Here is a 24255-nt window from a genome sequence, read left to right on the forward strand (position 1 = left end):
TGGGAAGAATTAGCATAAACCTCGGAATTTCCAAGTATCAAAAGTCAGTGGGTACTGGAATACAGGCAAGATTAGAAGTTGTAGGAGTTGGGAAGAAAGCAATGTGAACTCACCAAAGGAAAATTGTACATCAAAATTTTTTCACAACTTGGCTTTGCTGCTGATTTTTATAGCCATTAGTTTCTCCTTCAACAAATTAAACAAGTTTGTCTTCTTTAACTCTTCCTTCCAGATATTATTTGTATTAGGGAACTGTAAATCCATGTATGTGAAAACTATAATCAGCCCTTTTGCAAATAGAGAACACTCAGATCAGTCACTCACTTGCAAAAAAAAAAAAAAATTAACATGAAAGCACAAATGCTTCTCCTGGTGCCATGAGTACAATATTCACAGTCTTTGAGCTCAAGTAGTTTACAGTTAGGTAAGAACCATGGACCAAAAATTAGAAGTATTATATAAAACTTAAGCAACACACTGGGGGAACTAGTTCTCTAAGTTTATCAGGGCTTTGGTGCAAAAAGTGTCTCATGCCCAGGTGACACAGGGACCAAGCAGGGTACAAGGGGTCATTTCCACTGGCAGATCAGCCACCCACCCTAGGGAGCACTTCACTGAGATGTATTTTTGACTGTAGACTTTCTCTAATTCATGAGTTGCTCTTTTGAAATGACAGTTCTCTCATCCTGTGTTTCTTTTAATTAATAACCCCGTGGAATATTTTTCATTAAAAATGAATTTTACCTTTACTATGAAATGTCAGACATGAATAAAAGGAGCGAGTTTTTCTTGCAGGGAATTAAAGAAAAAAAAAAGATTTTAGTTCACCTTTTCTTTGACAAATTCAACAAGTAGAATGAGCTTGTTGAAGCAATATTTCTCTTTCTTCCCACATCAGTAGCCTCTTTATTACGTTCTTTTATCAGTAAATAAATGGAGTCAAATGATATTTTAAAAAATAAAGTCCTCCAATATGCTGTAACAGCAAAGGATGGGTAACTTTAAAACTTTGTGAAAGTAAAATGTGCCTTCCTTTTATTTCTAAAAGGAAGTCCAGTGGCTGGGGTGCAGCTTAGCGGTAGAGAGTTTTCCTAGCACATGCAAGACCTGGGGTTTAATATCCACCACTGCAATAAATAAATAGCAAAATAAAAGTACGATTCAAATTTAGCTTGAAGTTGTAAATAACAAAGTGAACTTAGCTCTTGGTTCATAAAACTACTAGATGAATACTAAGCACATATTGGCAAAGCATTTTCCATTTGTCTACTATTTCTGCCGAGTGCGTCCTATTAAGAAGAACACATTTACGTGATAACTCTCTTTCTGTAGCCATGGGGGCATAGTTATAAAGACACTATTTCAAGAGATGGCTTGGAGCTGAGATAGCCAAATGACAGACATAATTCAAGATGAGTTGAGAACATAAAGTGAAAGCTTTAGATGAAATTCAATTGGCTAATGCTTATCTTAGTATAGGCAGCAAAACAGCACAGGAGTTTGCTCATTAATGTAGATTACAGAAATGTAATCCATAAACTAAAAGTCCCAAGACCTGAATTGAACATTCTAATCTCTACCTGTTCTCTTAAGATGTATCATTAGCCAAATCTTTACATCAAATGTGAGTGACCATAGTTGGAGATCTGACCCCAAATGGAGGTCATGCTGAATGTATGAAGGTTTGAAAGAAATGGAGTTTGATATTGCTTTGTGTTACCAGAAGATTAGGCATTTCCTTTGGGAAAATGCAAGATTATTCTGGGCAAGCATTTATGCAAATCTCAGCACATTCCATTATGGTATACAGAATTTCTTGCCACTAAATAATACATTTAGCTTTTAAGAGTGGGATTTTATCTTCTAAAGAGATCAGACCTGGATGCATTTTTTACATTTTCCTTACTTTATCACCAAAGACTGACAGACTCCAGTAATACTGAGATTACATCCTGACCTTTTCTTACTAGTAGTACTTTGGGAGAGGATATTGACCACCAGTCAGGAACTGCTATGTATGAAATACATCCTTGCCATCACCATCATGATGACCATCATTGCCATCGTCAGTGCTACCCTTCACCAAGACCTTACAGGGAAGGGTCTCTCTAGACTGAATACTGCCAACAACTCTATGAGGTAGGTATTAGACCCAAAACTCCACAAGGGCAGAGAACACATCTGTTTTATTCAGTTCTAGGTATTTTATTTCTAGAAAAAAATATCTAGCATTACAGATGCTCCATGCATACTGATTAACCATTATTAATCTCATTTTGCAGGTGTATAAATTGAAGCCTAGTGAGTAAACTTCAAGTGCCAAGATCATATACTTGAACCCAAAGCCAGCACTCCAGTCATTACAAGGAGAGAACTTGGTACATTCTCCAGGAAAGAGCATAGAGGGCCTTTGACTGTGGCTGAAATCAGGGTTGTTTCTATTTCTGAACTGAATGTAAGTTCTCCTTGCTACACGTTTAGAAGAAAGGAGGTGATGCATTGAGATATCCTCTCCACATCTTCTCCTTCAGCAACACAACAACGAAAGATCCATTCCAAACTGAATGCCCAAGACTGGAAAAGAAAGAATTCAGGTACCTCTCAGAGACTCCCGAATGTCATCATGCCCCCTTATACTGTTTTTGGACTAGTTTTAACCAATTGACATGTACTTGCTCATAGTAATTTCTTGGCAAGTCTAAACTTATTATTTTCAATTATTCAAATAACTAATTTTTATAAAATGTAATCTCTGAAACTTCTTATTAAACATACATTCCAAATGATCCCCATGATTTTCAGAATTAAAAATATAATGAATCTCATACCCCTTTTCCCCCTTTTTCTCCTTTTCTTACTATTCACTTCCCAGTACTTACTTTCCCATGTGTGTCAAATTATATCACCAGAAAAGGAAGCAGTGCATATTGCATTAAGTTAATGAACTTTACAATATTATTACCCATTCAATCAACAAATGTCACTACATAGACCAGTGGGATATAAGGAATAAGAGACATGCCTCTTTAAGGGCTTATCAGTCAGTGTTTGGGAACAGGGCACCTGTTCAGCAGAACCTGCAAAGCAACATACAGTAAATACTAAGCAAATGATGTTGTGGAGTATGGCAAAGCAGAGGCCTTGTGTTGCTGGGGCACATGCAGAGGAGCACAGAAAAAAAAATGGGCCACATTGATCCTTAAGGAGGGAGCTGAAGTCCTAGGATAAGGTGATTGTTTCTTTTATATAAAAGTCATTTAAAGGACACAGAGTTTTTTCTTGTAGAATATATTCTTTTCCAAGTTCTCTTATGTTAATTAAAATCTTCATAAATCTATTGTTCCATATTTTAAAGATGCTATCTCAAATTTTTAGTTTGGAGAACAAAAGTATTTTTAATTGACTAAAGGAGAATGTTTGCCCTTGTTCCCAGTTAAAATAACCACTTTTGTTGCTATATGAATGGTTGAATTTTGTCTTTATGGTCACCCATATTAGTTTGATGTTATTTGGATAGCATATTTAAAGCATTTCAGATCTTTTGGTGCCAAATTAATCAGCTGTATTTTTGACAAGTCAGAGTACACCTGAGGATCGAACATTCCCATGGATAGAAAGATAAACTACAGTAGCAGTTTTCAAATTGGGCACATTTTCCCCAAGAGGCTTAGAACAAAATGAAAGAAATGCTTGGGTAATCTGAAATTTTGTGGCATCAGTGTAGATTGATTTCTGGGGCATGGATATTGACTATGCAAAACAGAGAGACATTGATAACATTTGTTTTACAAAGTTGGCTCAAAAATTACATGTTCAAATCTCATAATCTATTCCGTGTAGTAAAATTGTTTTACCCTCCAAGAATAGGATATATTTCATATAATTACATTTTTGCAAGTCTTTTCAATTGTCAGGCTTGAATTGGTTGAATTTCTGAATTCTTGGAGACACCCGCCCCAAAACTACCTATGCTCATTAATGTTACTTACCTCCATAGAATTGCTGGCTCAAAATTTAAAATAGCCCTCTAAAGAAATGTATCCAGTAAAATGGCTTGGGAACCCAACAACTGAATTTTCAGCTTTACCTAACCACCCAATCCAAATCTACTTTTACACTAGAGGAAAAAAGTCTGTATGAAGACCTTTGCAAACACTCTGGAAAAGATAGCTGGATTAGAATGAAGGGGGCAAGCTCCAGTCAGGCACTTTTCTTTGCTTTCTGTCCCCATGTTTACTCCCAAAAGCCCATAGAGAAATTACTTCTAGTGTGTGATTTCAGCAACAAGCCACTTGGTGACTCTCAGGTGTAGACTGTTGCTATAATAAGCTGAGGGTCAACCTCATTTGCAGGCTGGACCCTCTCTCTCCCACTCACTTTTTGCTGGCTCAGCTGACCCTTTGCTGTGGACTAGCACACTCTATGATGACTAAGTGGGTCATTCAGCATCCTGGTTTACGAATTCTGAGCATTAAGAACATTATTTTGCTCAAGAGAAGGTCTATAACTTCCTGTCATGGGAAACAAACTTTCTAACTACATGTGCCATTTACTGTGCCTGAAATATCACGTATTCACAATCATATCTCAAGTATTGCTAATGTACTGGTTAAAAGAAGGAGGCAAATTCCTGGTCAGGATCCAATGCCTCACATTTCCTGTTGTGCTGCTATTAGGGGAAACTAGCTTCTTATGTGCAGAATTAGCAGTTTTAACACTGATGTCTCCATTCCAGATTGTGAGCTTCCGAAGGGACTGTGCCTCTGCTGAACTTCTACACATAACATCTCTCTCTAGTGAATAAAATTTTAGACACAGATGAAACCCCAGTGAAATCAAATGTCAGCTTCTAAACGTGTTGGGTGAATGGACTGTAACCTGATTCAGAACGAAGAGGCAGAAAACGAATGATTTTCTCTAGGAGAAATTACTGTAGGCTCCTTGGGTCATTCTAGTGTCTCTGGCTATTTAGCAGAAGCGCTTGATTTGATTCCTTTGGAAAAAGCTCACTTGACTGGAATGCCAAAATCTATGAAATGCACCTCCCAGGTGGAAGAAAAGAAAGTGACAGTCAATGAAGTCAGAGCTAGTTTGGTCAGAACAGTCAACTATTAGGAAATCCAAACTAACTGCAGAGCAGCCCTATGTCCTCATTTGCAAAACATATATAATGTTCTAGAGTCCTCACTATTCCAATTCCAATGACATTCATATGTATTATTATAATATTTATTTTACTTCTTTTTGCAATAGTCTGACTGGATTCACTGTAAACATCTGGATTAATTCTTCTTTGAATAACTGAATGCTTCTAAAGTCTGTGCCCTTATAAACTTTTAAAAGCTACTGCTCAAAAAACAGCATGGAAGGTTTTCAAATACATGTCTGTCTGTTGAGCTCTATATTTTCTCAGATACCTCAGAGGACAGGGAAAAAAAAAACAGAATCACTGGATTCAGCTCAAAAAGTGAAGGGAAGAAATCCCCCATAGTGACAAACTGCATGGCAAAATTCAGATGTTGGGATCAGGGAGGGAGGAACTCACTGAAGAACTCTGCCTAAAAATCAGGTCCTGAAAAAGATTCAAACTTGAAAAAGATTCAAACTTAATATTAGACATTGACATATTACATTATACTTTCTGCCACAGAGAAAATATCCACTGACTTTTTCATCCAGAAGAGAGAAGCAAAAAGAGACATAAGATTGAAAAAGTCTGTGTGATCTAAATTCAAATCAACACCAAAAATCATTAGGGAAGCAAATAGTATGCACATTTTGGTCTTAACATTAATAAAATCCTTGTTTTTTTAATTCAAATCCTTTTGAATTTTTCAAATCCTTTTGAATATTTTCCTCTAAATTAAGATAGTGTGACATGCTCTCAGTGGCTCCACATCAATATTGTTAAGAATAAGAAGTAGACACTTTCATAATGAACAGCCTGGTGTCTATAAATGATGTCCTAGAAAAAGCATCATTATAAGGTCAAATTCAGTCCTAAGATGAAAATGAATGCTTTAACTGAATTGTTGGATACATCGAGGATTCCTAAGAAAAATAATTTATAAAATGTCTACATTTGAATATTATATTAGTTAGATACTTTTCAATCCATTAGAGGCTTGTTATTTCCTTTATGTTTTCTACTAAAATACATCTTTTCCTGCAGTAAGAATAAATTCTAGTTTTGAAAAGAATTCTGGCATACAACAGAGAGTATGTTGTAGAGTGTGTTAGTAAATTACTGAATCTAGCCCCTTCTCTGAAACTTGGGAAGCTCAGTCCTTAAATAATTGCTTGGGAGGCATATTGAAGAGTGAAGGATCTGTGAACCCCTGTCCTGTCCTGGCAACTAAATGTGGAAAAGTTTTTATTCTGTCTGGAAGCAGACCAACAGACAGCCCTAAATAGAAGCAGCTTAAGGGCGCAAAAGACTCCATAATTAGGTCTCTGCTTCATCTAAATGCACATGACAAACTTCTAGAATTGCTGAAGGTCTGCCACTTGCTACCCCCATCACTGGAATAAGAGCCAGCTTGGAGGTGAAAAACCAAAGCTGGAGCCTCAGAGCAACTATCAGCTGTGTGGTCATGAGCGTGTCACCTCTCCTCTCTGAGCTCACTTCCCTTACAGTATTGATTTCAAGCTCCGTGGTGTATAAAGAGCAAAGCAGCAAGCTGCATAATTTTGCAGGTGAAGGTTCTACAAACCATAACAGGTGAGCAGAGCTACTGTCAGTAGGACCAGTAAAGCAAAGGGAATTTGCAACCCTGATGATCAGTTGATATAAGGAGAATTATAACTACTCTCCGCTCAAGATTCAAGTGTGGTATGCAGAGGCTTCAGAGGAAACTAAGAAAATGCCCTCTCGTCAAAGTCCTTTAGCAAGGGAAGAAGGCACTACTCTGGCCATCACGGCTCCTGACGTTCGATGATCTTAACTCACTCCACACTGATGTCAAAACTGCTGCACTGTCCTGTAAGCAGCAGACAAGCTGCTGCAGGACTGCAGAACCTGCAGGCACAAACGATTAGAAGCAGCAGTCGGAAGTCAACTCTAATCGTGATTCAACACTAATTAGTAATGGTTGTTTTCATAATCCTATTTCATGAGGCTCTTTGCCAGAGCTGTCAAGGGTATCATGTGTTTTTCTCTAGATGACAGTGACTATTTCAGTCACTAATGGTAAAAACTGCTGGGCAGCCCTACAGACTCACATTTCACTCATTCACCACTTCATTTATTCGATTTTATAGAAGATGCATTCTGGCCACTCACAATCAAAAAAAATTATAGAAAATACTAACTTTAAGCAATTCAGTCCTTTAGTTGGAAAAATAAAAATGCAAATAGGAAGCCAAAGTACCACAATTCGTGCTAGGAGAGAAGTAAAGCATAGGTATATGCACTATTTCAGAGTTGCATAGAAGCCACATTATCCTTTTTCCTAAGTGTGGACAATGTTTTAGTCATACCTTTTTTGAAGAATCAGAAAAACCAGATTTGTGGAATAAAGGAGGTCTCGTATTTTGTTGAGCTGATATATCATGGGAATGGAGGAGAACAGACAAAGTAGTAAAGCTGGGACACCCACTGTCACTTTCCTAGACCATTTCTCTAAAGATGCCTGTCTGTAATGCTGAAATCTACACAACCTGAAACCCACACACACCAAGCTAGGACTTTAGGCAGGTTTAATGTCCAATTCCAGTATGTTTTTCATTCGTCAAAGGTAATCACTGCTGAAATGCTTCATTGTGCACAGAAGAGGGAAAAAATAAGACATTCTGGGCTGCTGGATTCACCATGATAAGAATGCTTTCAGGGAAGAAAACAATTCTGAGATTGTGCAAATGAAAAAATGCAGCTGAACCACCATTTCTTACCACTTAAAAATGACAGGCAGGATTGGTGCTGAGCTGCTCTGTGAGGCCAGCCGACTTGAGTTGACTCAAGAATAGCACCGTCTGTGGAACAGGGGCCCAGCTTTAAGGGTGAGAGGGATTCTACAAGTATCCCTACAATCTATTTTTTCCATTTTATAATATGAATTGGGTCATTCCCTGGGGACATTTTTCTAAGTTTTAATGGGAATCCTTGCAAGAGTCTAGAAATGTTTCACTAGCATTGACAATTATGCACTGCCTATCTTAAAAACCAACATTGAACGCTGCTGCTGCACAACCAATAAAGCAGACCTACTTCAACTATATGTTGTTTTGTTTTGTTTGTACTCTGGGACTAAACCCAGGGCTGCTGAATCACTGAGCCACATCCCCTGCCTTTTTTTTTATTTTTTGTTTTGAAACACAGTCTCGTTAAGTTGCTGAGGGCCTTGCTAAATTGCTGAGACTGTCCCCGAATTTGCCTCAGCCTCCCTAGCCACTGGTTTTACAGGCATGCACCACCACATCTGACTCTCAGCTATACGTTTTGGTTTTAGAATATTTTTCAGTTATTCCTTCATATTTTATTTTAAAAAAATAAAACAAGGTTGTTATGAACTGGATTTTGGTATCCCCCTAAAATTCATATATCAACGGTCTAGCTTCTAGTGTGGTTATATACTCCTCATGGAGCTTTCATGGAAATAATTAAGGTTATATAAGGTGATAACAATGGAATCCTGATCCTGCAGGGTTAGTATCTTTGTAAGAAGAGACACCAGAGAGTTTCCATGCACAAACACTGGCAGAAAGGCCAGGAAAGCACACCGTTAAGAAGGTAAGCTTCTGTGACTCAGAGCCCTCACCAGACACCAGCCCTACTAACACCTTAATTTTGGAATTTTCTAGCCTCCATAACTGTGAAAAACTAAATTTCTAATATTTATTTATTTATTTATTTTTAGTTCTCGGCGGACACAACATCTTTGTTGGTATGTGGTGCTGAGGCTCGAACCCGGGCCGCACGCATGCCAGGCGAGCGCGCTACCGCTTGAGCCACATCCCCAGCCCAACTATGAACAGAGCAGGGAGGAAGAGCAGGAAGAAAAGATTAACATTAAACAGAGACATGAGATGGGAGGGAAAAAAAAACTAAATTTCTGTTGTTTAAGTACCCATCTATGGTTTTTTAAAATAGTAGCCTAAACAAACTAATACAAGAGTTAAATGAATATTGTTTAGGGGTCCTAATTAGCCTGTGTCTTGAACTATGTGGTACAGAGAAGTACCACTTTGTTCAGTGCCAAGAAGTTTAATCTAACTGTAGAGCTAGAGCAAGATGGGTCTCTGAGGCATACTAATGGAGCATTTCTTTGAGATCACAACCTAAAGGGCAAGTGTTAGTTTGGCATTATTTTTGATTGATGTCCATTGGGCTTCACTCCATGACAATTGTAAACATATTAGACACTTTTTCTCTAGGGCCATTTGACTTGGTCATTTTGACTGCACCAGTGATAAATTCGTCAGAGCCACGGAGTGAAAAAGCATGATCATTCTCTGGTCATGATCACTCAATTTGGAACCATACAAGAGGTTTATATCTGCTAATATAACATAGCCATATTTAAAAGGGAGTCCACTTTAGTATACAACTTTAGCCTGTATTAACATTCTTTAATCTTAGTTATTTTCTTCCTTTTCAAATTTTAGTGAATATTCTTTTTCTTTGAGTTTTTGGAATTGACTGCATAGTCATCTTAATTCTCAGCCCTAACAATAGGTCATTCCCATACCTGTTAACTGTTGACAATCAAGTATCAGATTTTCCAGATTCTATATGAAAACTCTTGGGGTTTTTTCCTATCCTCCTTTCTCTCACCCAACTTTCTTTTTCTTTGTTCAACTAATATTTACAGTACTCACATTTGTACTACTGTTTGAAGATAAATTTGTCAATATTGTCATAGCTTCTTATGTGAAAGTGCTAATGTCTTTTAAAAATGAAATACAAAAGTGAAGAGAGTGAGTTTGTTTGATGTGAAAATTTCTCTATGCATTTACTAAGTGGTGCAGCAGCCTGCAGTTTTTAAAAGTATTGACATGATTGCAAATAGAAGAGCAGAATGCAACATTCTCTGCAAGATATTATTTGTCACATGCACCAATATTTCCTGAATGATACTGAAATGAAAGGTACATGCTTTCACTCAAATGAGATGCTTCACAATGCAGGTAGCATATCAATGCCACACCACGCCCACTGGTTCAGTTGGGAGAAATGTTCACAGACTCCAAACACCATGTAGAGCTTGTTTGTTTTGATACTGATGTTAGTATTATCCTGAACCACAGTGTAAAAAGCATTAAAATCAATCTATAAATCCATGAATCACATGCAAATTCATATCTTTCTTATTTCCTATTAAAAATAGAAACAACCAATATTGAATTTTATTCACAATCTTCTACAAAGTGGCTTTTAATCTAAGTGAAACAGTAGTGATACTGCCAATATGGGATTCCAAAATCTTGGATTCAAGTCCTGGCTCTGCCTCTAACTAAGTGGACATGAGCAAATCACTTAATTGTCTGGGTCTCGAGGTTTTTCATCTATATGAAAATAAATCAAAATAGGTGATCTCTGAGATCCTTGCTAATATTAGAAATGAAGTCCTCAGTGTCATCATCACCTCCTGGACCTCTTCCTTCTCACCTCCTGAGATAATTGGATTCATCTCCTTCATGCCCCCTTTATACCTGATTGTAACCTTTTCATGATGCCTATTTGGTAGGTTCCTGGAGAGCAGGAACTAGGCCTTTTCCCTCCATGACCCCAGAATCCTGTAGTAGAAGCTCGATGGATGTATATCGATGTATACACAGTGAGCCAGCCAATGTTTTTTTTTTTTTTTGCCCCATTTTAACAAAGTGTCTCATTCAAAGATGTACAGAAAATAGCAGATAAAATTCTTCACCCATCCTATTTAAATAGTCAATCTGGTGTAAAATATGTTCTTGCTATCTTGAAAGTGAAGAAAATATTCAGAAATAATTCAAAATTTCAGCCATGCTTAATGTAGCCATAAGTGCTAATGCAACATTTATTTTAAGCTTCAAGGAAATGGAATTCTCTTGACAGCCTCAAGGACAAACATACCCACCAATTTTTAAATGGTTCATTTTCTTATACTCATAAAACATAATGTCTATAGGTTTCTGCATCTTTTATGGAAAAAAGTTTCCAATAAAATCACAAATATATCTGCAGTTTGGAGGACCTTAGAGAACATACTTTTCTTATTAACCTTTATAAATGGTGTATTGGTGGTCCCCAAGAGTACCTCCAGCCTGGATGATTGTCTAGGAGAACTCTGAGGATTTGACATAGAGTTATAATTGAGGCCATTACTGACTGCAACATAAGATACAAAGCAATCCTGGCAAAGGAGAAAGGCACATGGGAGAAGTGTGGAGGAAGCCAGGCACAAGCCTTCAGGGGCTCACTCCCCAATTCCTCCAGCAAGAGTTTTGAGAACACATGTGAAATGTTATCTACCACAGAAACTCATCAGGCACTCAGTGCCTATTTATTAGAACAGGTCACCTACCCATTTTCCACCTGGCACTTATCAAAATTCCACACTTCTAGAGGGAAAGTAGATGTTGCACATAAGTCACAATGTTTAAATAATCATTTAGGTACAGCGAGCCACAACATCTATCATGAAATCCAACTTCCCCCAAGATGGCTCCATAAGCAAGACTTCAAAGGGCAACCATCGTGGTCACTTTTTACACAGATTGCAAATGCCACTGTGTAACCATCAGGCAGAGTAAGCAGAAGTATATCACTTATTAAGAGTCTACTGAAAGGCTGAGGATATAGCTCAGTTGATAGAGTGCTTTTCTCCCATATACAAGGCCCTGTGTTCAATCCCTAGCACCACCAAAAAGAAAAAAAAAAAAAAGTCTACTGAAAATCCTTTAAAATTTAGTCATCACTTGTGCTAGGTAGATTGTTTACCTTCTTTGACCCATACCTGAGGTCTGGTGCTCAATTGAGTAAACACCATTATGTCATTCCAGGAAATGGTATCTTGAGTTGTTTAAGTAAATAAATACATGAATAAAGTTAGCAAGTATATTGACTTTTTTGTCTCTCATGCCTTTTCTAAATATGTTTTAACTTACTGGAAACTATGGAATTATGTTCTTATTATTGAAAAAAATATAGCAACCTTTGCTGTACTCAGTTTAGTTTCTGGCATTCACACAGAGATCTTAACCTCCTCAAGTCTGGTGAGGCCCATGAACCTCTTCTCAGACCAGTTGTTTTAAAAGCACAAAATAAAATACACAGAATTGCAAAGGAAGCACATTATTTTGAACTTCAGTTATCAAAATATTTTGAATTAATTTATAATATACATGTGTTTTATTAACACAGTAATATATCTAGCAGCAGCAGGTCTAATAACGAACATGATTTATAAATAATGATGAGTATAAACATTTCAAGGTATCTTTAATACATACAAGATAATATGAAAATATGATTTATTTTAGCACTTCTAAATAACACTATAATTTGTTACCACTTCCATAACTTAGGGAAAAGCTAAATTTCAGTAATAAACTAGATTAAATAAAGATATAGTATTTTTTCTCATCAAATTTATAGTCTCCAGGTTCAAAAAAAAAAAAAACTCAGGTTTAGGTCAACAACTTGTTGGACCAATCGCCAGTAGACTTGTTACTTGACTTCTTTCAATTTTTTTGAGCATAGAATTTTTTTAAAAAAATTAGCCAAATTACCACACTAATATGATTTCACATCAAAATTCATACTTCTAGCTTCTCTGGGGGAAAAAAAAAAAACTGAAGACCAAGAAATGCTATGCTGGTATTTCCAGTAGTGTAAGAGCAAACAGCAGCTGCCCCTTCTACAGTGTGAACTCACAGTCTCCACAGCAATCATAAGCCTCGCCTCCCTCCTACTGGCTATCTGCCTGGCTCCTCTCGTTATGGTATTGTCTGTTCATGATTGTCATCTGGCTGGTTGTAAGTAACAGAGATTCGCTTTGTAATGAAGAAAGGATTCTCCTTGTATACCCATTGTCATCCCCATTTAATTTCTAGTTTCCAACTTTTCGGCAGTTTATGCACTTAAGACCCAAAGGTAGTTACCTGTTTTGTCAACTACGTTTCACTAGAATACAACCATCTTCATTTATTAACATATTCTTTATGACTGTTGGTATGGGCCAAATTTTGTCCTCCTTCCCAAATTCATATGCTGAAGCTGTAACACCCAACGCGATGGGATATGGAGGTAAATAGGTTTTGATGAGGTCATGAGAGTAAAACACTTAAGACAGGATTGGTGCTTTTTTAAGAGACACCAGAGAGTTTTCTTTCTCCTGTCTCTTCTGAGAACCCAGTGAGAAGGTAGTCATAGGCAAAGCAGAGTCAGAGCCCTTACCAGGAACCAAACTGGATGGTAACTTGATTCTGGACTTGCCAGCCTCCAGAACTGAGGAAAATAAATTTCTGATTTTTAAACCAACCAGTGTATGGCATTTTGTCCTGGGTGACTAAGACAGCTGTGTTCACAGAGCAATGGCAAAGCTGAAGGATTGAGACTGGCCCACAGATTCTAAAATATTTACAAGAGTTTTTGACACAAAAAGTTTGCCAAACTCTGCTCTAGTTTATTTTGGATGTAATTACCACTTAGATCTCTAGAACTTTGATGTAGAGGAGTTTAAGGATAGTTAAGGGGAGCTACATGTTCATAGCAAGCATCTCATTTTTCCTTAATGGAGATGGAGTGCAGGCAGCTAAAGAACTGTCCCTTCTCTCCCAACAGCCACTGAAAACTGCACACTATACAAACCTCTCCACTGAGCCCCTGTAAAGACTTACATAGCTAGAGCTGGAATCCACTGTGGCTGAAAACATGGTTCACAATTTGCTCCCCCATTTACATGGCTTTAATCAGTGGTTATGATTCAACAGCATACCAAGGACATACTTTTGATTATACAATTCAAAACAAATATTCAGTACTATAATACTTTTTGCAATAAAAACAAGATATTTTTATTAATAGATCAATGGGAATGAAGTGAATGAGAAACAGTCAGAGAATCAGTCAGAGATAGATTCAAATCCAAACACCATCCCATACTTATTTGGCAACTATCTGTCCCAGTCTCAGAACTTCGACCTCTTCATAGATGAAATGGAGGCCACATTGCCTTGTTTGTGGGTTGCTGATATTTAATAAGATTATTGTATGCAAAATATGTTGAAGCTTAGGGGGCATATAAAATAAGCTCTCAAAATGATAGTTTATATTAGTGGTCCTTGGAAGATATTTTTTCACAGTTTCTCCTATTTTTATTTTGCTGAGAATAAAGTGACATTGATAATACGCCCTGTGCCCACAATTTGCCCACTTATTGAAATAATCCATCAAGAGCAGAAGGGCTGGAATTATTAAAAAAGTGACACAGTTATACTAGGGAACATGTTATTAAGGCACCATTTGATGTCACTTAGCACCTCTGTACCCAAGGAGACAGGCAGCTCAGTCCCAATTCCTATTAAAAAATAGCACAAATTTTCTGTCTCTCCCTGGTTTCTCTCAGAGGCAGCCACACTGGCATGTGCACTCTGCCCTCATGACCAATGAAGAAAGAGAGTTTGTGTGTTTGTAAGAGAAACAGAGGAGGTAGAGGCTTATGATTGACTCATTCATTTTTTATTTTCTGTGGGTGATTTGTTTTAATTGTCCTTTTTTGCAACCTACCATTGCAAATATATTGGTTGGTCTGTAATATTAATCCCTCTGGCCCTAAGGTTCCTCTTGTACTTTGAGAGAAGTAAAACTGCCTGTTTTATTTTACGGGACTATTATAAACATCAAAGGAGATACAGGGTAAACAACATGTTTTCAGGAGGACAATGACAAATGAGATTGGTCTTGAAGATGGAATGACAAAAAATAGTGGTTTTGGTAATCTTGCAGGAAGGGAGAAGATTTCAAATCTGGCAGATTCTAGGTTGGACAGACTGAGGATATAGTTTCAGATTCCTAACAGGCTCCCTGTAGACCAGGAACTTGTCATTGCGAAAAATAGATGGTAGTCCAAAGAGACTCTGCACTCCCTAACAAACAAGCAGGAAACAAGTAGTTGTTGTCTGGCATCTCATCACCGCCTCAATGTTCAATTATTTGTGCTTCACATCATATTCACACTTGAAGCTTCTTGAGTATAGGGAATCTGAAGTTAGTCCTTGTGTTCTCTAAGCTATTTACTTGTCTCAGGTTCTGCATGCTCAATCAATGACAATTAACAAAAGCATAAATTGAAACTATCATTCAAATATAGATCAGATATTGCAACATAGCCAGTACAAATACTACTCCTGCTGATCTTGTCTCCTCTTGGAACTCTGAGTAGGAATCAAGTTGATTTAATGATGTTCATTTCTATGTTGCTACAGTATAGACATTAATTTGTCTCTTGACTTTTTTTCCCCTCTATGTTAACTAAGAGATAGTGGAAAGAAAGGATTGTTATTTCAAAATACTTCACCATAAAGAATCAATCATTTTAGATGAAATTCCTTAAGTGCAGCTATCCAAACATGTGTTTCCTTCTTGGCAATAAAAGAGCCCTAGTCAATGCCCGATGACCTATAAATCACAGCTAGGAGATTTCTTTATGCAAATTAAATTTGTGTCACACTCATCAATTAAAAAAAATTATAATGAAGATTAAATTTGGAGCAGCAGTACAAAATAAAGGATTCCTATACGTACTTGTTGGAATATGTCAGAGTGGCTAATTAATTTTTGAGATAGTGTTCTTTGAAAGGATTAATGGAGAGTAAGCTTTGTGAATTGATTATTAAATGAGAAGGATGGTTTAAGAGGGTTGGGAATGTAAAATAGGCAACCAGCTTGATTAACCTTACCCAGCTTTAAAGGAGTCTATATAATAACGTAAAAGACACTGATATTGATTTTGTGGTTACATTATCAAGTCCAAGAACTGTCATTGTTAGTTTATGATTCATTTGTTTCTCCTCAAGGCTGTTTTTCATTTTACATCTGAAATAATAAAGACTCAAATATTCATTCATATAATAAGGGCATCAGTTTCCCTTAAAAACTGAACAAAATATATATTAAAAAGAAAATGATATCACTTTATATTGATGGGAATGTACTGTTGCAAAATGAATCAACTTTTCCATTGCTCATCATGGGTACTAATACAGGAAAGCAGATTTAAAAACATACCCGCTTCCTTAGATTGCAAGTAAGAGTGAGGTTCCTCGAGAAGGAGTTTGCGAAAGCCGTATAAAAGTCGAGGACTTTGAGCAAGGCTTCTCGCTTGATGATGTGCAGGTCACAGTACGTCAAGGCTCGGACGTTGGCACATGCATGAGCAAGGGTGGTTTCCTTCCAGAAGATGTCCCCAAACACATCACCTTTCCCTGGAAAACAGTGTAAGATACAAATTCAAATCTCTACAGCAGTTCCTATCATATTCACTATTGACATTCCAGTTTCCCGTGTGATAATGGTCTTTTAACATAATTTAGAGCTGAGGGTACAATCCCACCTATGTATATATAACAATGTACAACACTTTCACGAAACAAGTAGAACAACATCACCCTGAATTGAGTTTTTGATGGGAACCTCAAGAGTCATGTATAATTGTTATCTAACATAGAAGTAAAAAATTTCATTTTAACAAATAATTTCATTATCTTTTACCACCTTAATTTTTCCTATTCTGAGCAGAAGCAACAAAGGTTACCTCTAAGGGTTACCCTTTCTTCCATTCCTTCTAGTTAAGATGACAATAAAATGTGATATGTAAAGGCTTGTATTACAGCCTTTATTAATCTGAAACTAATATTATTCAGTAACTAGGTATTGTGCTCCAAGCCAAATAAAACTTACCATGACCTAGTCCCCAAAGGATGCCCTTCTACTTAGCCAAATCTTATTCAGAGCTCCCCATACACAATTCCAAAGCTTAAGAAACTGATTTGGGATAAACATGGAGGAACAGATTTGTTATCCCATAAAATCTTTCATAAAGAATACAACACTATATTCAAATGTAGATGACTTTTTAAATTGCTAAAATCACACAAATCACCTATTTATTTCAGAGTAACATCTGGTGTCGGTCTAAACTAAAGCATTCACCATTACAAAATTAAGAGGATATAGCTGTCCAAGCAAAGGGAATGAGGAAAATTCAAATGTCCTTTTACGGTTTGAATAGAAGGTGTCACCCCAAAACTCCTATGTTAATGCAGGCATGTTGAGAGGTAAGATAATTAGATTATAAGAACTGTAACCTTATCAGTGCATTAACCCATTTGATGGATTAAGAATTTGAAGCACTACCGTTCTGGATGGTAACTGTAGTCAGATAGAGTGTGGCTACTTGAAGTAAGTCTCTTGGAGGTATGCCCTTGGGGATTATCTCCTGTCCCCCTTGTTCCTTCCTCACTCTCTCTGATCCTGGTCAGCGCTGGAGAGTCACTTCCTCTGTCATGCCCTTCTGCATGATGCTCTGCCCCACCTCAGGCCAGAGCAATGGAGGCAGCCAATCACTGACTAAACCTTTGAAACTGTGAGCCAAAATAAACTTTTCCTCTTGTTCTTGTCAGGTATTTTGGTCACCAGGAATGAAAAGCAGGCTGACAGAGGTCCCCAAATGCCTGTCTGCTAAGGGAGTTCCCCAAGAGTCCCTGCTTTCCGAAGTGTAGCCCATGACATTCTTTGTTTGATTTCTGTGGGGAAGTTTTAAAGTGGAAAAGACAGGAGGAATAAACCCAAGTGGAAAAAAAAAAATCTTCCTAGAGACACTCTGTTGATTGTTTTCTCTCTGTGCTCCAGTCATGGAGATGAGCAAATATTTGTTATCATTAAGCCAATTAAAATCAGAAATAATGGGGGGGGGGGAAAGATAAAATCCTTCAGAACAATCACACCAATGGAGAGGGAAGATAGTGTAACCAGAGAAATGAGAGGGAAAAATGAGAGAGACAGGGAGGTTGAGTGAAAGATGTCCCACATGGGCAGCTAGGAGGCAGAAAACCATGGGTCTTGGGACTCAACAGTAAGAGGTACTCGAGGGTAGAAGGAGGAAACACACATACTATCAAGATGGTTAAAACTACCAGGTGATCATGTCATGAGCATAAAATAACCCAGCATAGGTGTTTATTTAATTTTGAGCAATTCATTTCTTTCAGGACCCTCCAAAGATTCCTTATAGTTAGTAACCCTGATGAAGGACACAATTAATTAAAACCCACACATTTGTCCAAGGAGCATTAGAGATCTAGTATTCCATTCTAGTTCTCTAGAACTATACAGCATCAAGGTAACCTAAGGGAGACTTTACTATAGAAATTTAAAAGACAGACCCCACATCCTTTAACAAGGATGAATTTCAGAAATCTGTACATGGCATTCTCTTTGAAATAGAAATTCCAATTATAGGTATTTATTCTAATTGCATAATCAGAAATGCCAAATTTACTTACAAATATGTTCAGTGAAGTGACATTTAGTATAGTTCAATAAAACAAAGTAAGATAAAGGTCAAAGAATAAAGAAAATATGAAATATCAGACACCGCCAAATAGCATCAATTTTAAGAAGTGATGGGGAGAAGGCTCACTTTATATAAAATAGTATCACACAATACATACAGTATAATATCATTTTATGTACCTTCCCCCAAAACACATATATACACACACACAGAGCACGGGATTCATTACAATGGCAAAATCTCTGTGTATTATGGGACAATGGGTAGGTCTGTCTTACAATCTGCATATATTATTTTGCAAAGATTAATAACTATTATATTATCATAGTACCTAATGCTACCCAAAAAACCAATTTTTGAAAATACTGATTTGATTTACTTGTCTTTTCCATCTAATATCATTGTTACTATTTCTAAACTATGCTTTTTTTTTTAACCTTTTTCTTTTTCCTAAAAGGGATGGAAAAAGAAACATTTCTTTATAATCCATTTCTATTACCCTTTCTCAAATCACCAATTCTAATACAATCTCTGGTCCATGTATAATTGCTCATTATTTTTCAGCTATTTGAGTCTCACGTATGGAACACTTTAATTATAATAAAAGCCTTGACTCAGTAATTTCATTTCTGGAAATCAATCAAAAAAGTAGAACCAATATATGTAACATTCATGGTAATGTTAGTAATCATAACCCTAGGTTGGAAAAAAAAGAAAAAGAAACTATAGGTCCCAAAACAATTAAAATTGCAAAAAAAATATGTAAAGTATCAATACAAAATTAAAACATGTTTTAAAATAGCATGCTTATGTTATAATGTCAAATAAAAAATGATACAAAGGATTATATGATTATCGTGAAAGCTATAATGAAACTAAAGTACTAAGACTAAAAGAATTGTCAATTAATAAATACACCGTTTCTTTTTTTCTTAAGAATTTTGATAGATACAAAGTATTTTTGTTAGAATTATGTTGTTATATATAGTATGTTAGTACTAATTTGTCAATTGACAATAAATTGAAAGAAAAACCAAAAGAAATATGACTAAAAGAAAATATATTTAAATAATAATAGCAACTGACTTCAAGTGATAAGTTTATTGATTTCCTTCTTTGTACTCCTAATGTTTTCCAAAATTTTCTATAATGAATCTGCATAAACTTTATTTTAAAGTAGCAAATATTTTTCTTTACATATTTTAGTAACACTGAATTCATAAAATATTTGCATAGATAAGCAGAATAGCAAACAAATATTCATTGGTTTTTAAAAGTGAATCGTTAACAGGTTAAAGAAACTCAATGTAGAAACGTAACTTCCCCTTACCAATATAGACCTTTTTAATTGTACAGGCAATCAATATATCCTTATGTATTTTACCTGATAAAATTAAAATTCTTACCCCATCTCTAACAAAATTTTGAAATATAAATTATGTATCTTTTTGGTATCATGAGGAAATAAATCCATGCTATGGAAAAAAAAAACAATAACAAACTAGAACATTAGCTCATGATAAACTTTATCCCTGGCTTCTCTTCCAAAAACTTTATAGAAGCATAGCGAAATTGACAGATGTGAATACTTCTAATCCTAACATCTGATTTAACTTTTCAAAATAAGCAATATTAATTTTTCTGGCATAAACTTTCCATTAGGGTATGCAATATATAAATTAGATATTAATCTGATCAGTCATTTCAAAATAGGTTTCTTCTATCCAACTTTCTGAGTCACCTAATAGGTTCTCAATTCACAAGAACTTTTATAACACTGCTGGGGAGATAGATGACTTGTAAGTCAATTAATTAGTTTAACGGTGCGGCAAAGGGGGCTAATGTCCTTCAAGGCATGTTACCATTGTAAAGATGTGGGATTATGCATGATGGAATTTTGAATAGAGAAGCACCCTTTTCTTCACTGCAAAGATTTTGCATACTTTCAGAACTAGGAACTCCTTTCATTTTCATGACTATAGAATATTTGATGTTGCTTTTTAGGTCAGCTCCTGCTGGGTGCAAGTAGTCTCAGCTATAAACATTTTAGAGCTTGAGAGAACTAACCTCCCTCAAAGGCCTAAAATAGTAGAAAATCTCACACTCAACATGAAAGTTGTTGTTTGGTCTATTTATATTTTCTCGCTTCTTTGCATCAAGTCTTATGAAGTATTTCACTGCTAAACCACAGGAAATGGGACTGTAAAATAGAAGTTAATGTTAAAGATTCATATAGTAGGAAAATGGAAATTTAAAGACATACCAGAGACAGAGTTACAGCATAATTTAAGGTATAATGCAGATTATGGTATGTTTGGGGATTATGGTCCCCTATAGTGTTGACTTTACGCCAGCATTTGTTGTTTTCTAATGTGAGACATGTTATTTTGTGAGCTAATGACATGGATAAAAATAAATATTTAAAAATAAGTTATTCATCAGTGAGAATAGCAAACTAACGTACCCAACAGGTCCCTAACAAAAAAAATATCACTTGAACTCTACTTAGAGGATTCCTGTGTTTATGTGGGTATAACAATAGCTATATTTGATGATTCTTCTGCACTGTGGACTTAATCGATGTACTGTATATATTTGAGATTTATAAAATGATGCTATGAGGTACATATTGATAGTAAAATGGTTACTATAGTGAAGCAATTAACATAACTATCATCTCACATAGTTACTGTGTATGTGTCTGTGTGTGTGCATGCCAAGAGCAGTTAAAGCCTACTTATTTAACAAATATCTCTAATACAATCCAATTTTATCAATTATAATTTTCATACTGTACATCAGATTGTTTAGACTTCTTCATTGTATATATGTGCTATTTTCTATTTGCTGACCTACATCTCCCATTTCCTTCCACTCTGGTAACCATCATTTTATCTTATATCTCTATTTATTTGTTTGTTTACATTCCACATATAAATGAAATCAGGCAATATTTTTCTTTATGCGTCTAGTTTATTCAACTTAGAAAATGTCCTCCAGGGAATAATATTCTATATTCCATGTCACCTATATAATGATACTTATACATGCATGCTATATATATTCCCACATTTTCTTTATCTATTCATCTATTAGCAGACACTTAGGTTGTTTCCATGTCTTGGCTGTTGTAAATAATGCTGCAATGAACATGGACATGGGAGTAGATGTCTTTGTAAGGTGCTGATACACCTTTAGGAATACCAATGCTATTTTCCAAAGGGGCTGCACAAATCTACATTTTCACATAAGTGTACTGGGATTCGCTCTTCCCCACATCCTCACTATTTATTATGTATTGAATTTTTCATAAAAACTATCCTAATAAGCCCAAGGTAATATTTTACAATGATTTTGTCTTCCATTTCCCTGATAAGTAATGATGCTGAAAATCATCGCATGTGCCCATTGGCCATTCTGTCTTCTTTGGAGTAAAGTGTCTGCTCAGGTCCTTTGCCAATTTTTAAATAGTGTTATTTGTTGTTTTTGTTTCTTTGTTTTATTATTGAGATGTAAGACTTCATAAATTTTACATAGGAAATTTTTATCAGATATGTGGTTCGCAAACATATTTTTCCAGTCCATAGATTGCCTTTTCATTTTGTTGATTGTTTCCTTTGCTGTATAGAAAACTTTTAGTGTGATATGGTCACATTTATTTATATTGCTTTTATAGTCTGAGCTTTTGGTATGATATCCAAATAGTAATAGCTAAGACCAATGCCAAGACCATTTTGTCCTATGCTCTCTTCTGGGAATTTAATGATTTCAGGTCTTACATTTCGATTTTTTAATTCATTTTGACTTTAATGTATAGTGTAAGATAAGGGTCCAATTTCATTCTTTTACATTTGGAAATCTAGTTTTCTGGGACCATTTATTGAAGAAACCATCCTTTCCCCATTGGTTCCTCTAAATGTCCTTGTCAAACATTAGTTGACTATGTATATTTGAATTTATTTCTGGGTTCTTTACTCCATCTGTCTGTTTCTGGGGTTTTTGTTTGTTTTGTTTTGTTTGTTTGTTTCTGTTGTTATTATCTCAGGTTTTTTTAATTTGTAATTTTTAAATTTTAATTTGTTATATATGACAGCAAAAGTGCATTACAATTCATATTACACATATAGAGCACAATTTTTTTTTATATCTGGTTGTACACACAGTAGAATCACACCATTCATGTCTTCATACATATACTTAGGGTAATGATGTCCAATTCATTCCACCATCTTCTATTTTTAATGCCAGTACCAAGCTGTTTGATTATCGTAACTTTACGCTACAATTTTAAACAGGAAGTGTGATGCCACTGACTTTGATATTTTTTTTCTCACTATTGTTTTGGCTATTTAAGATTTTTTGTGGTTCCACACAAATTATAGGATTTTTTTCTATTCTTGTGAAAATGCCATTGAGACTTTGATAGGGATTAAATTGAATCTGTATATTGCTTTGTGGAATATATACATTTTAACAGTATGAATTCTTCCAATTCTTTAACACATATATCTTTACATATTTGTCTTCTCCTATCTCCTTCATCAAAGTTTTCATTACATAAATCTTTTACCTCCTTGGTTAAATTTATTCCTATGGATTTTACATTTTATAATATCTTAAATAGGATGTTTTCATAATTACTTTTTCAGGTAGGTCATTACTTATATATAGAAATGCTACTGATTTTTGTATGTTGACTTTGTATCCTGAAACCTTACTGAATTCATTTATTAGTTTTACCCGTTTTGTTGTATAATCTTTGGGGTTTTCTACATTTAGGATCATGGGAATAATTTTACTTCTTCCTAATTTGTATGCCCTTCTTTCCTGCCCTTTCTTTCTGACTGCTCTTGCTAGTACTTCCAATACTATGTTTAAAAGAAGTGGTGTGAGAATGTGCTTCACTGCCTTATATTATGTTAGTGGAAAAGCTTTCAGTTGTTTTCTATCCATTATGATGTTGTCACTACTAGATCTGTCTTATAGGAAAAGCTTACGGAGTTCTTCTACCAGAAAGGAAAGGATGAAAAATACAGTCGTGAAAACATTTGAAAGAATGAACTCAGGAGTGGAGATGAATACATAATCAAATTCAGAATAGTTCATCACTGTAGTGGTGGTGTGTAAATTTTTCAGATCTCTATTTTGAAGATTAAACTTCGAAATAGATGAAAACAACTTTATTAAGTTATTAATGAATATATAATATAGAAGATGTAAATTTTAACAATAAAAATATATATTTTGTGTGTGGAGGGATAATGTCTAGAGAATTTTTATGCAACTGAATTTGTTATCAGATTAAAATAATCTATTATAAAATATTTCATATAAGCCTCATGGTAACCACACAGCAAAAATATAGAGCAGATACACAATGGGAAAGAGAAGGAATCAAAACTTAGCACTTCAGAAGATCACTAAATTATAAAGGTAGAGAACAAGAGAGGAAGCAAGAAGCCACAAAATAACCAGAAAACAAATAGCAAAATAATAACATTGAATGTAAATTGATTAAACAATGCAATCAAAAGACACAGAGTGGCTGAATGGGATTTAAAAAAAGAATAAAATTTAACTATATAATGTTTATCACCCATCCATTTTAGATTTTAAGGACACTCACTGGCTGAAAGTAAGGGGATGGAAGAAGATATTCCATGAAATATTGACCCAAGGAGAATAGAAGCAGCTATGCTTAAATCAGATAAAACAGACTTCAAGTCAAAACTGCTATATGAGACAAATAAGTTCATTATTT

The 24255-nt window shown here is 35.6% G+C and overlaps 1 protein-coding gene across 1 annotated transcript in view; it reads right to left on the minus strand.

The window, feature by feature from the left end:
• The window catches only part of KCNH5 (potassium voltage-gated channel subfamily H member 5), a gene marked incomplete at both ends in the record, with an annotated part of 313594 nt that overhangs the window by 35712 nt on the left and 253627 nt on the right, over positions 1-24255 (minus strand). The window contains one exon of the mRNA XM_081293274.1: positions 16208-16404. Coding sequence (XP_081149400.1) covers positions 16208-16404 — 197 coding nt within the window. The remainder of the gene's footprint in view (positions 1-16207; positions 16405-24255) is intronic.

The sequence above is a fragment of the Spermophilus citellus genome (assembly GCF_964194105.1).
Source record: "Spermophilus citellus genome assembly, chromosome: 4".
NCBI classification, from domain to species: domain Eukaryota; kingdom Metazoa; phylum Chordata; class Mammalia; order Rodentia; family Sciuridae; genus Spermophilus; species Spermophilus citellus.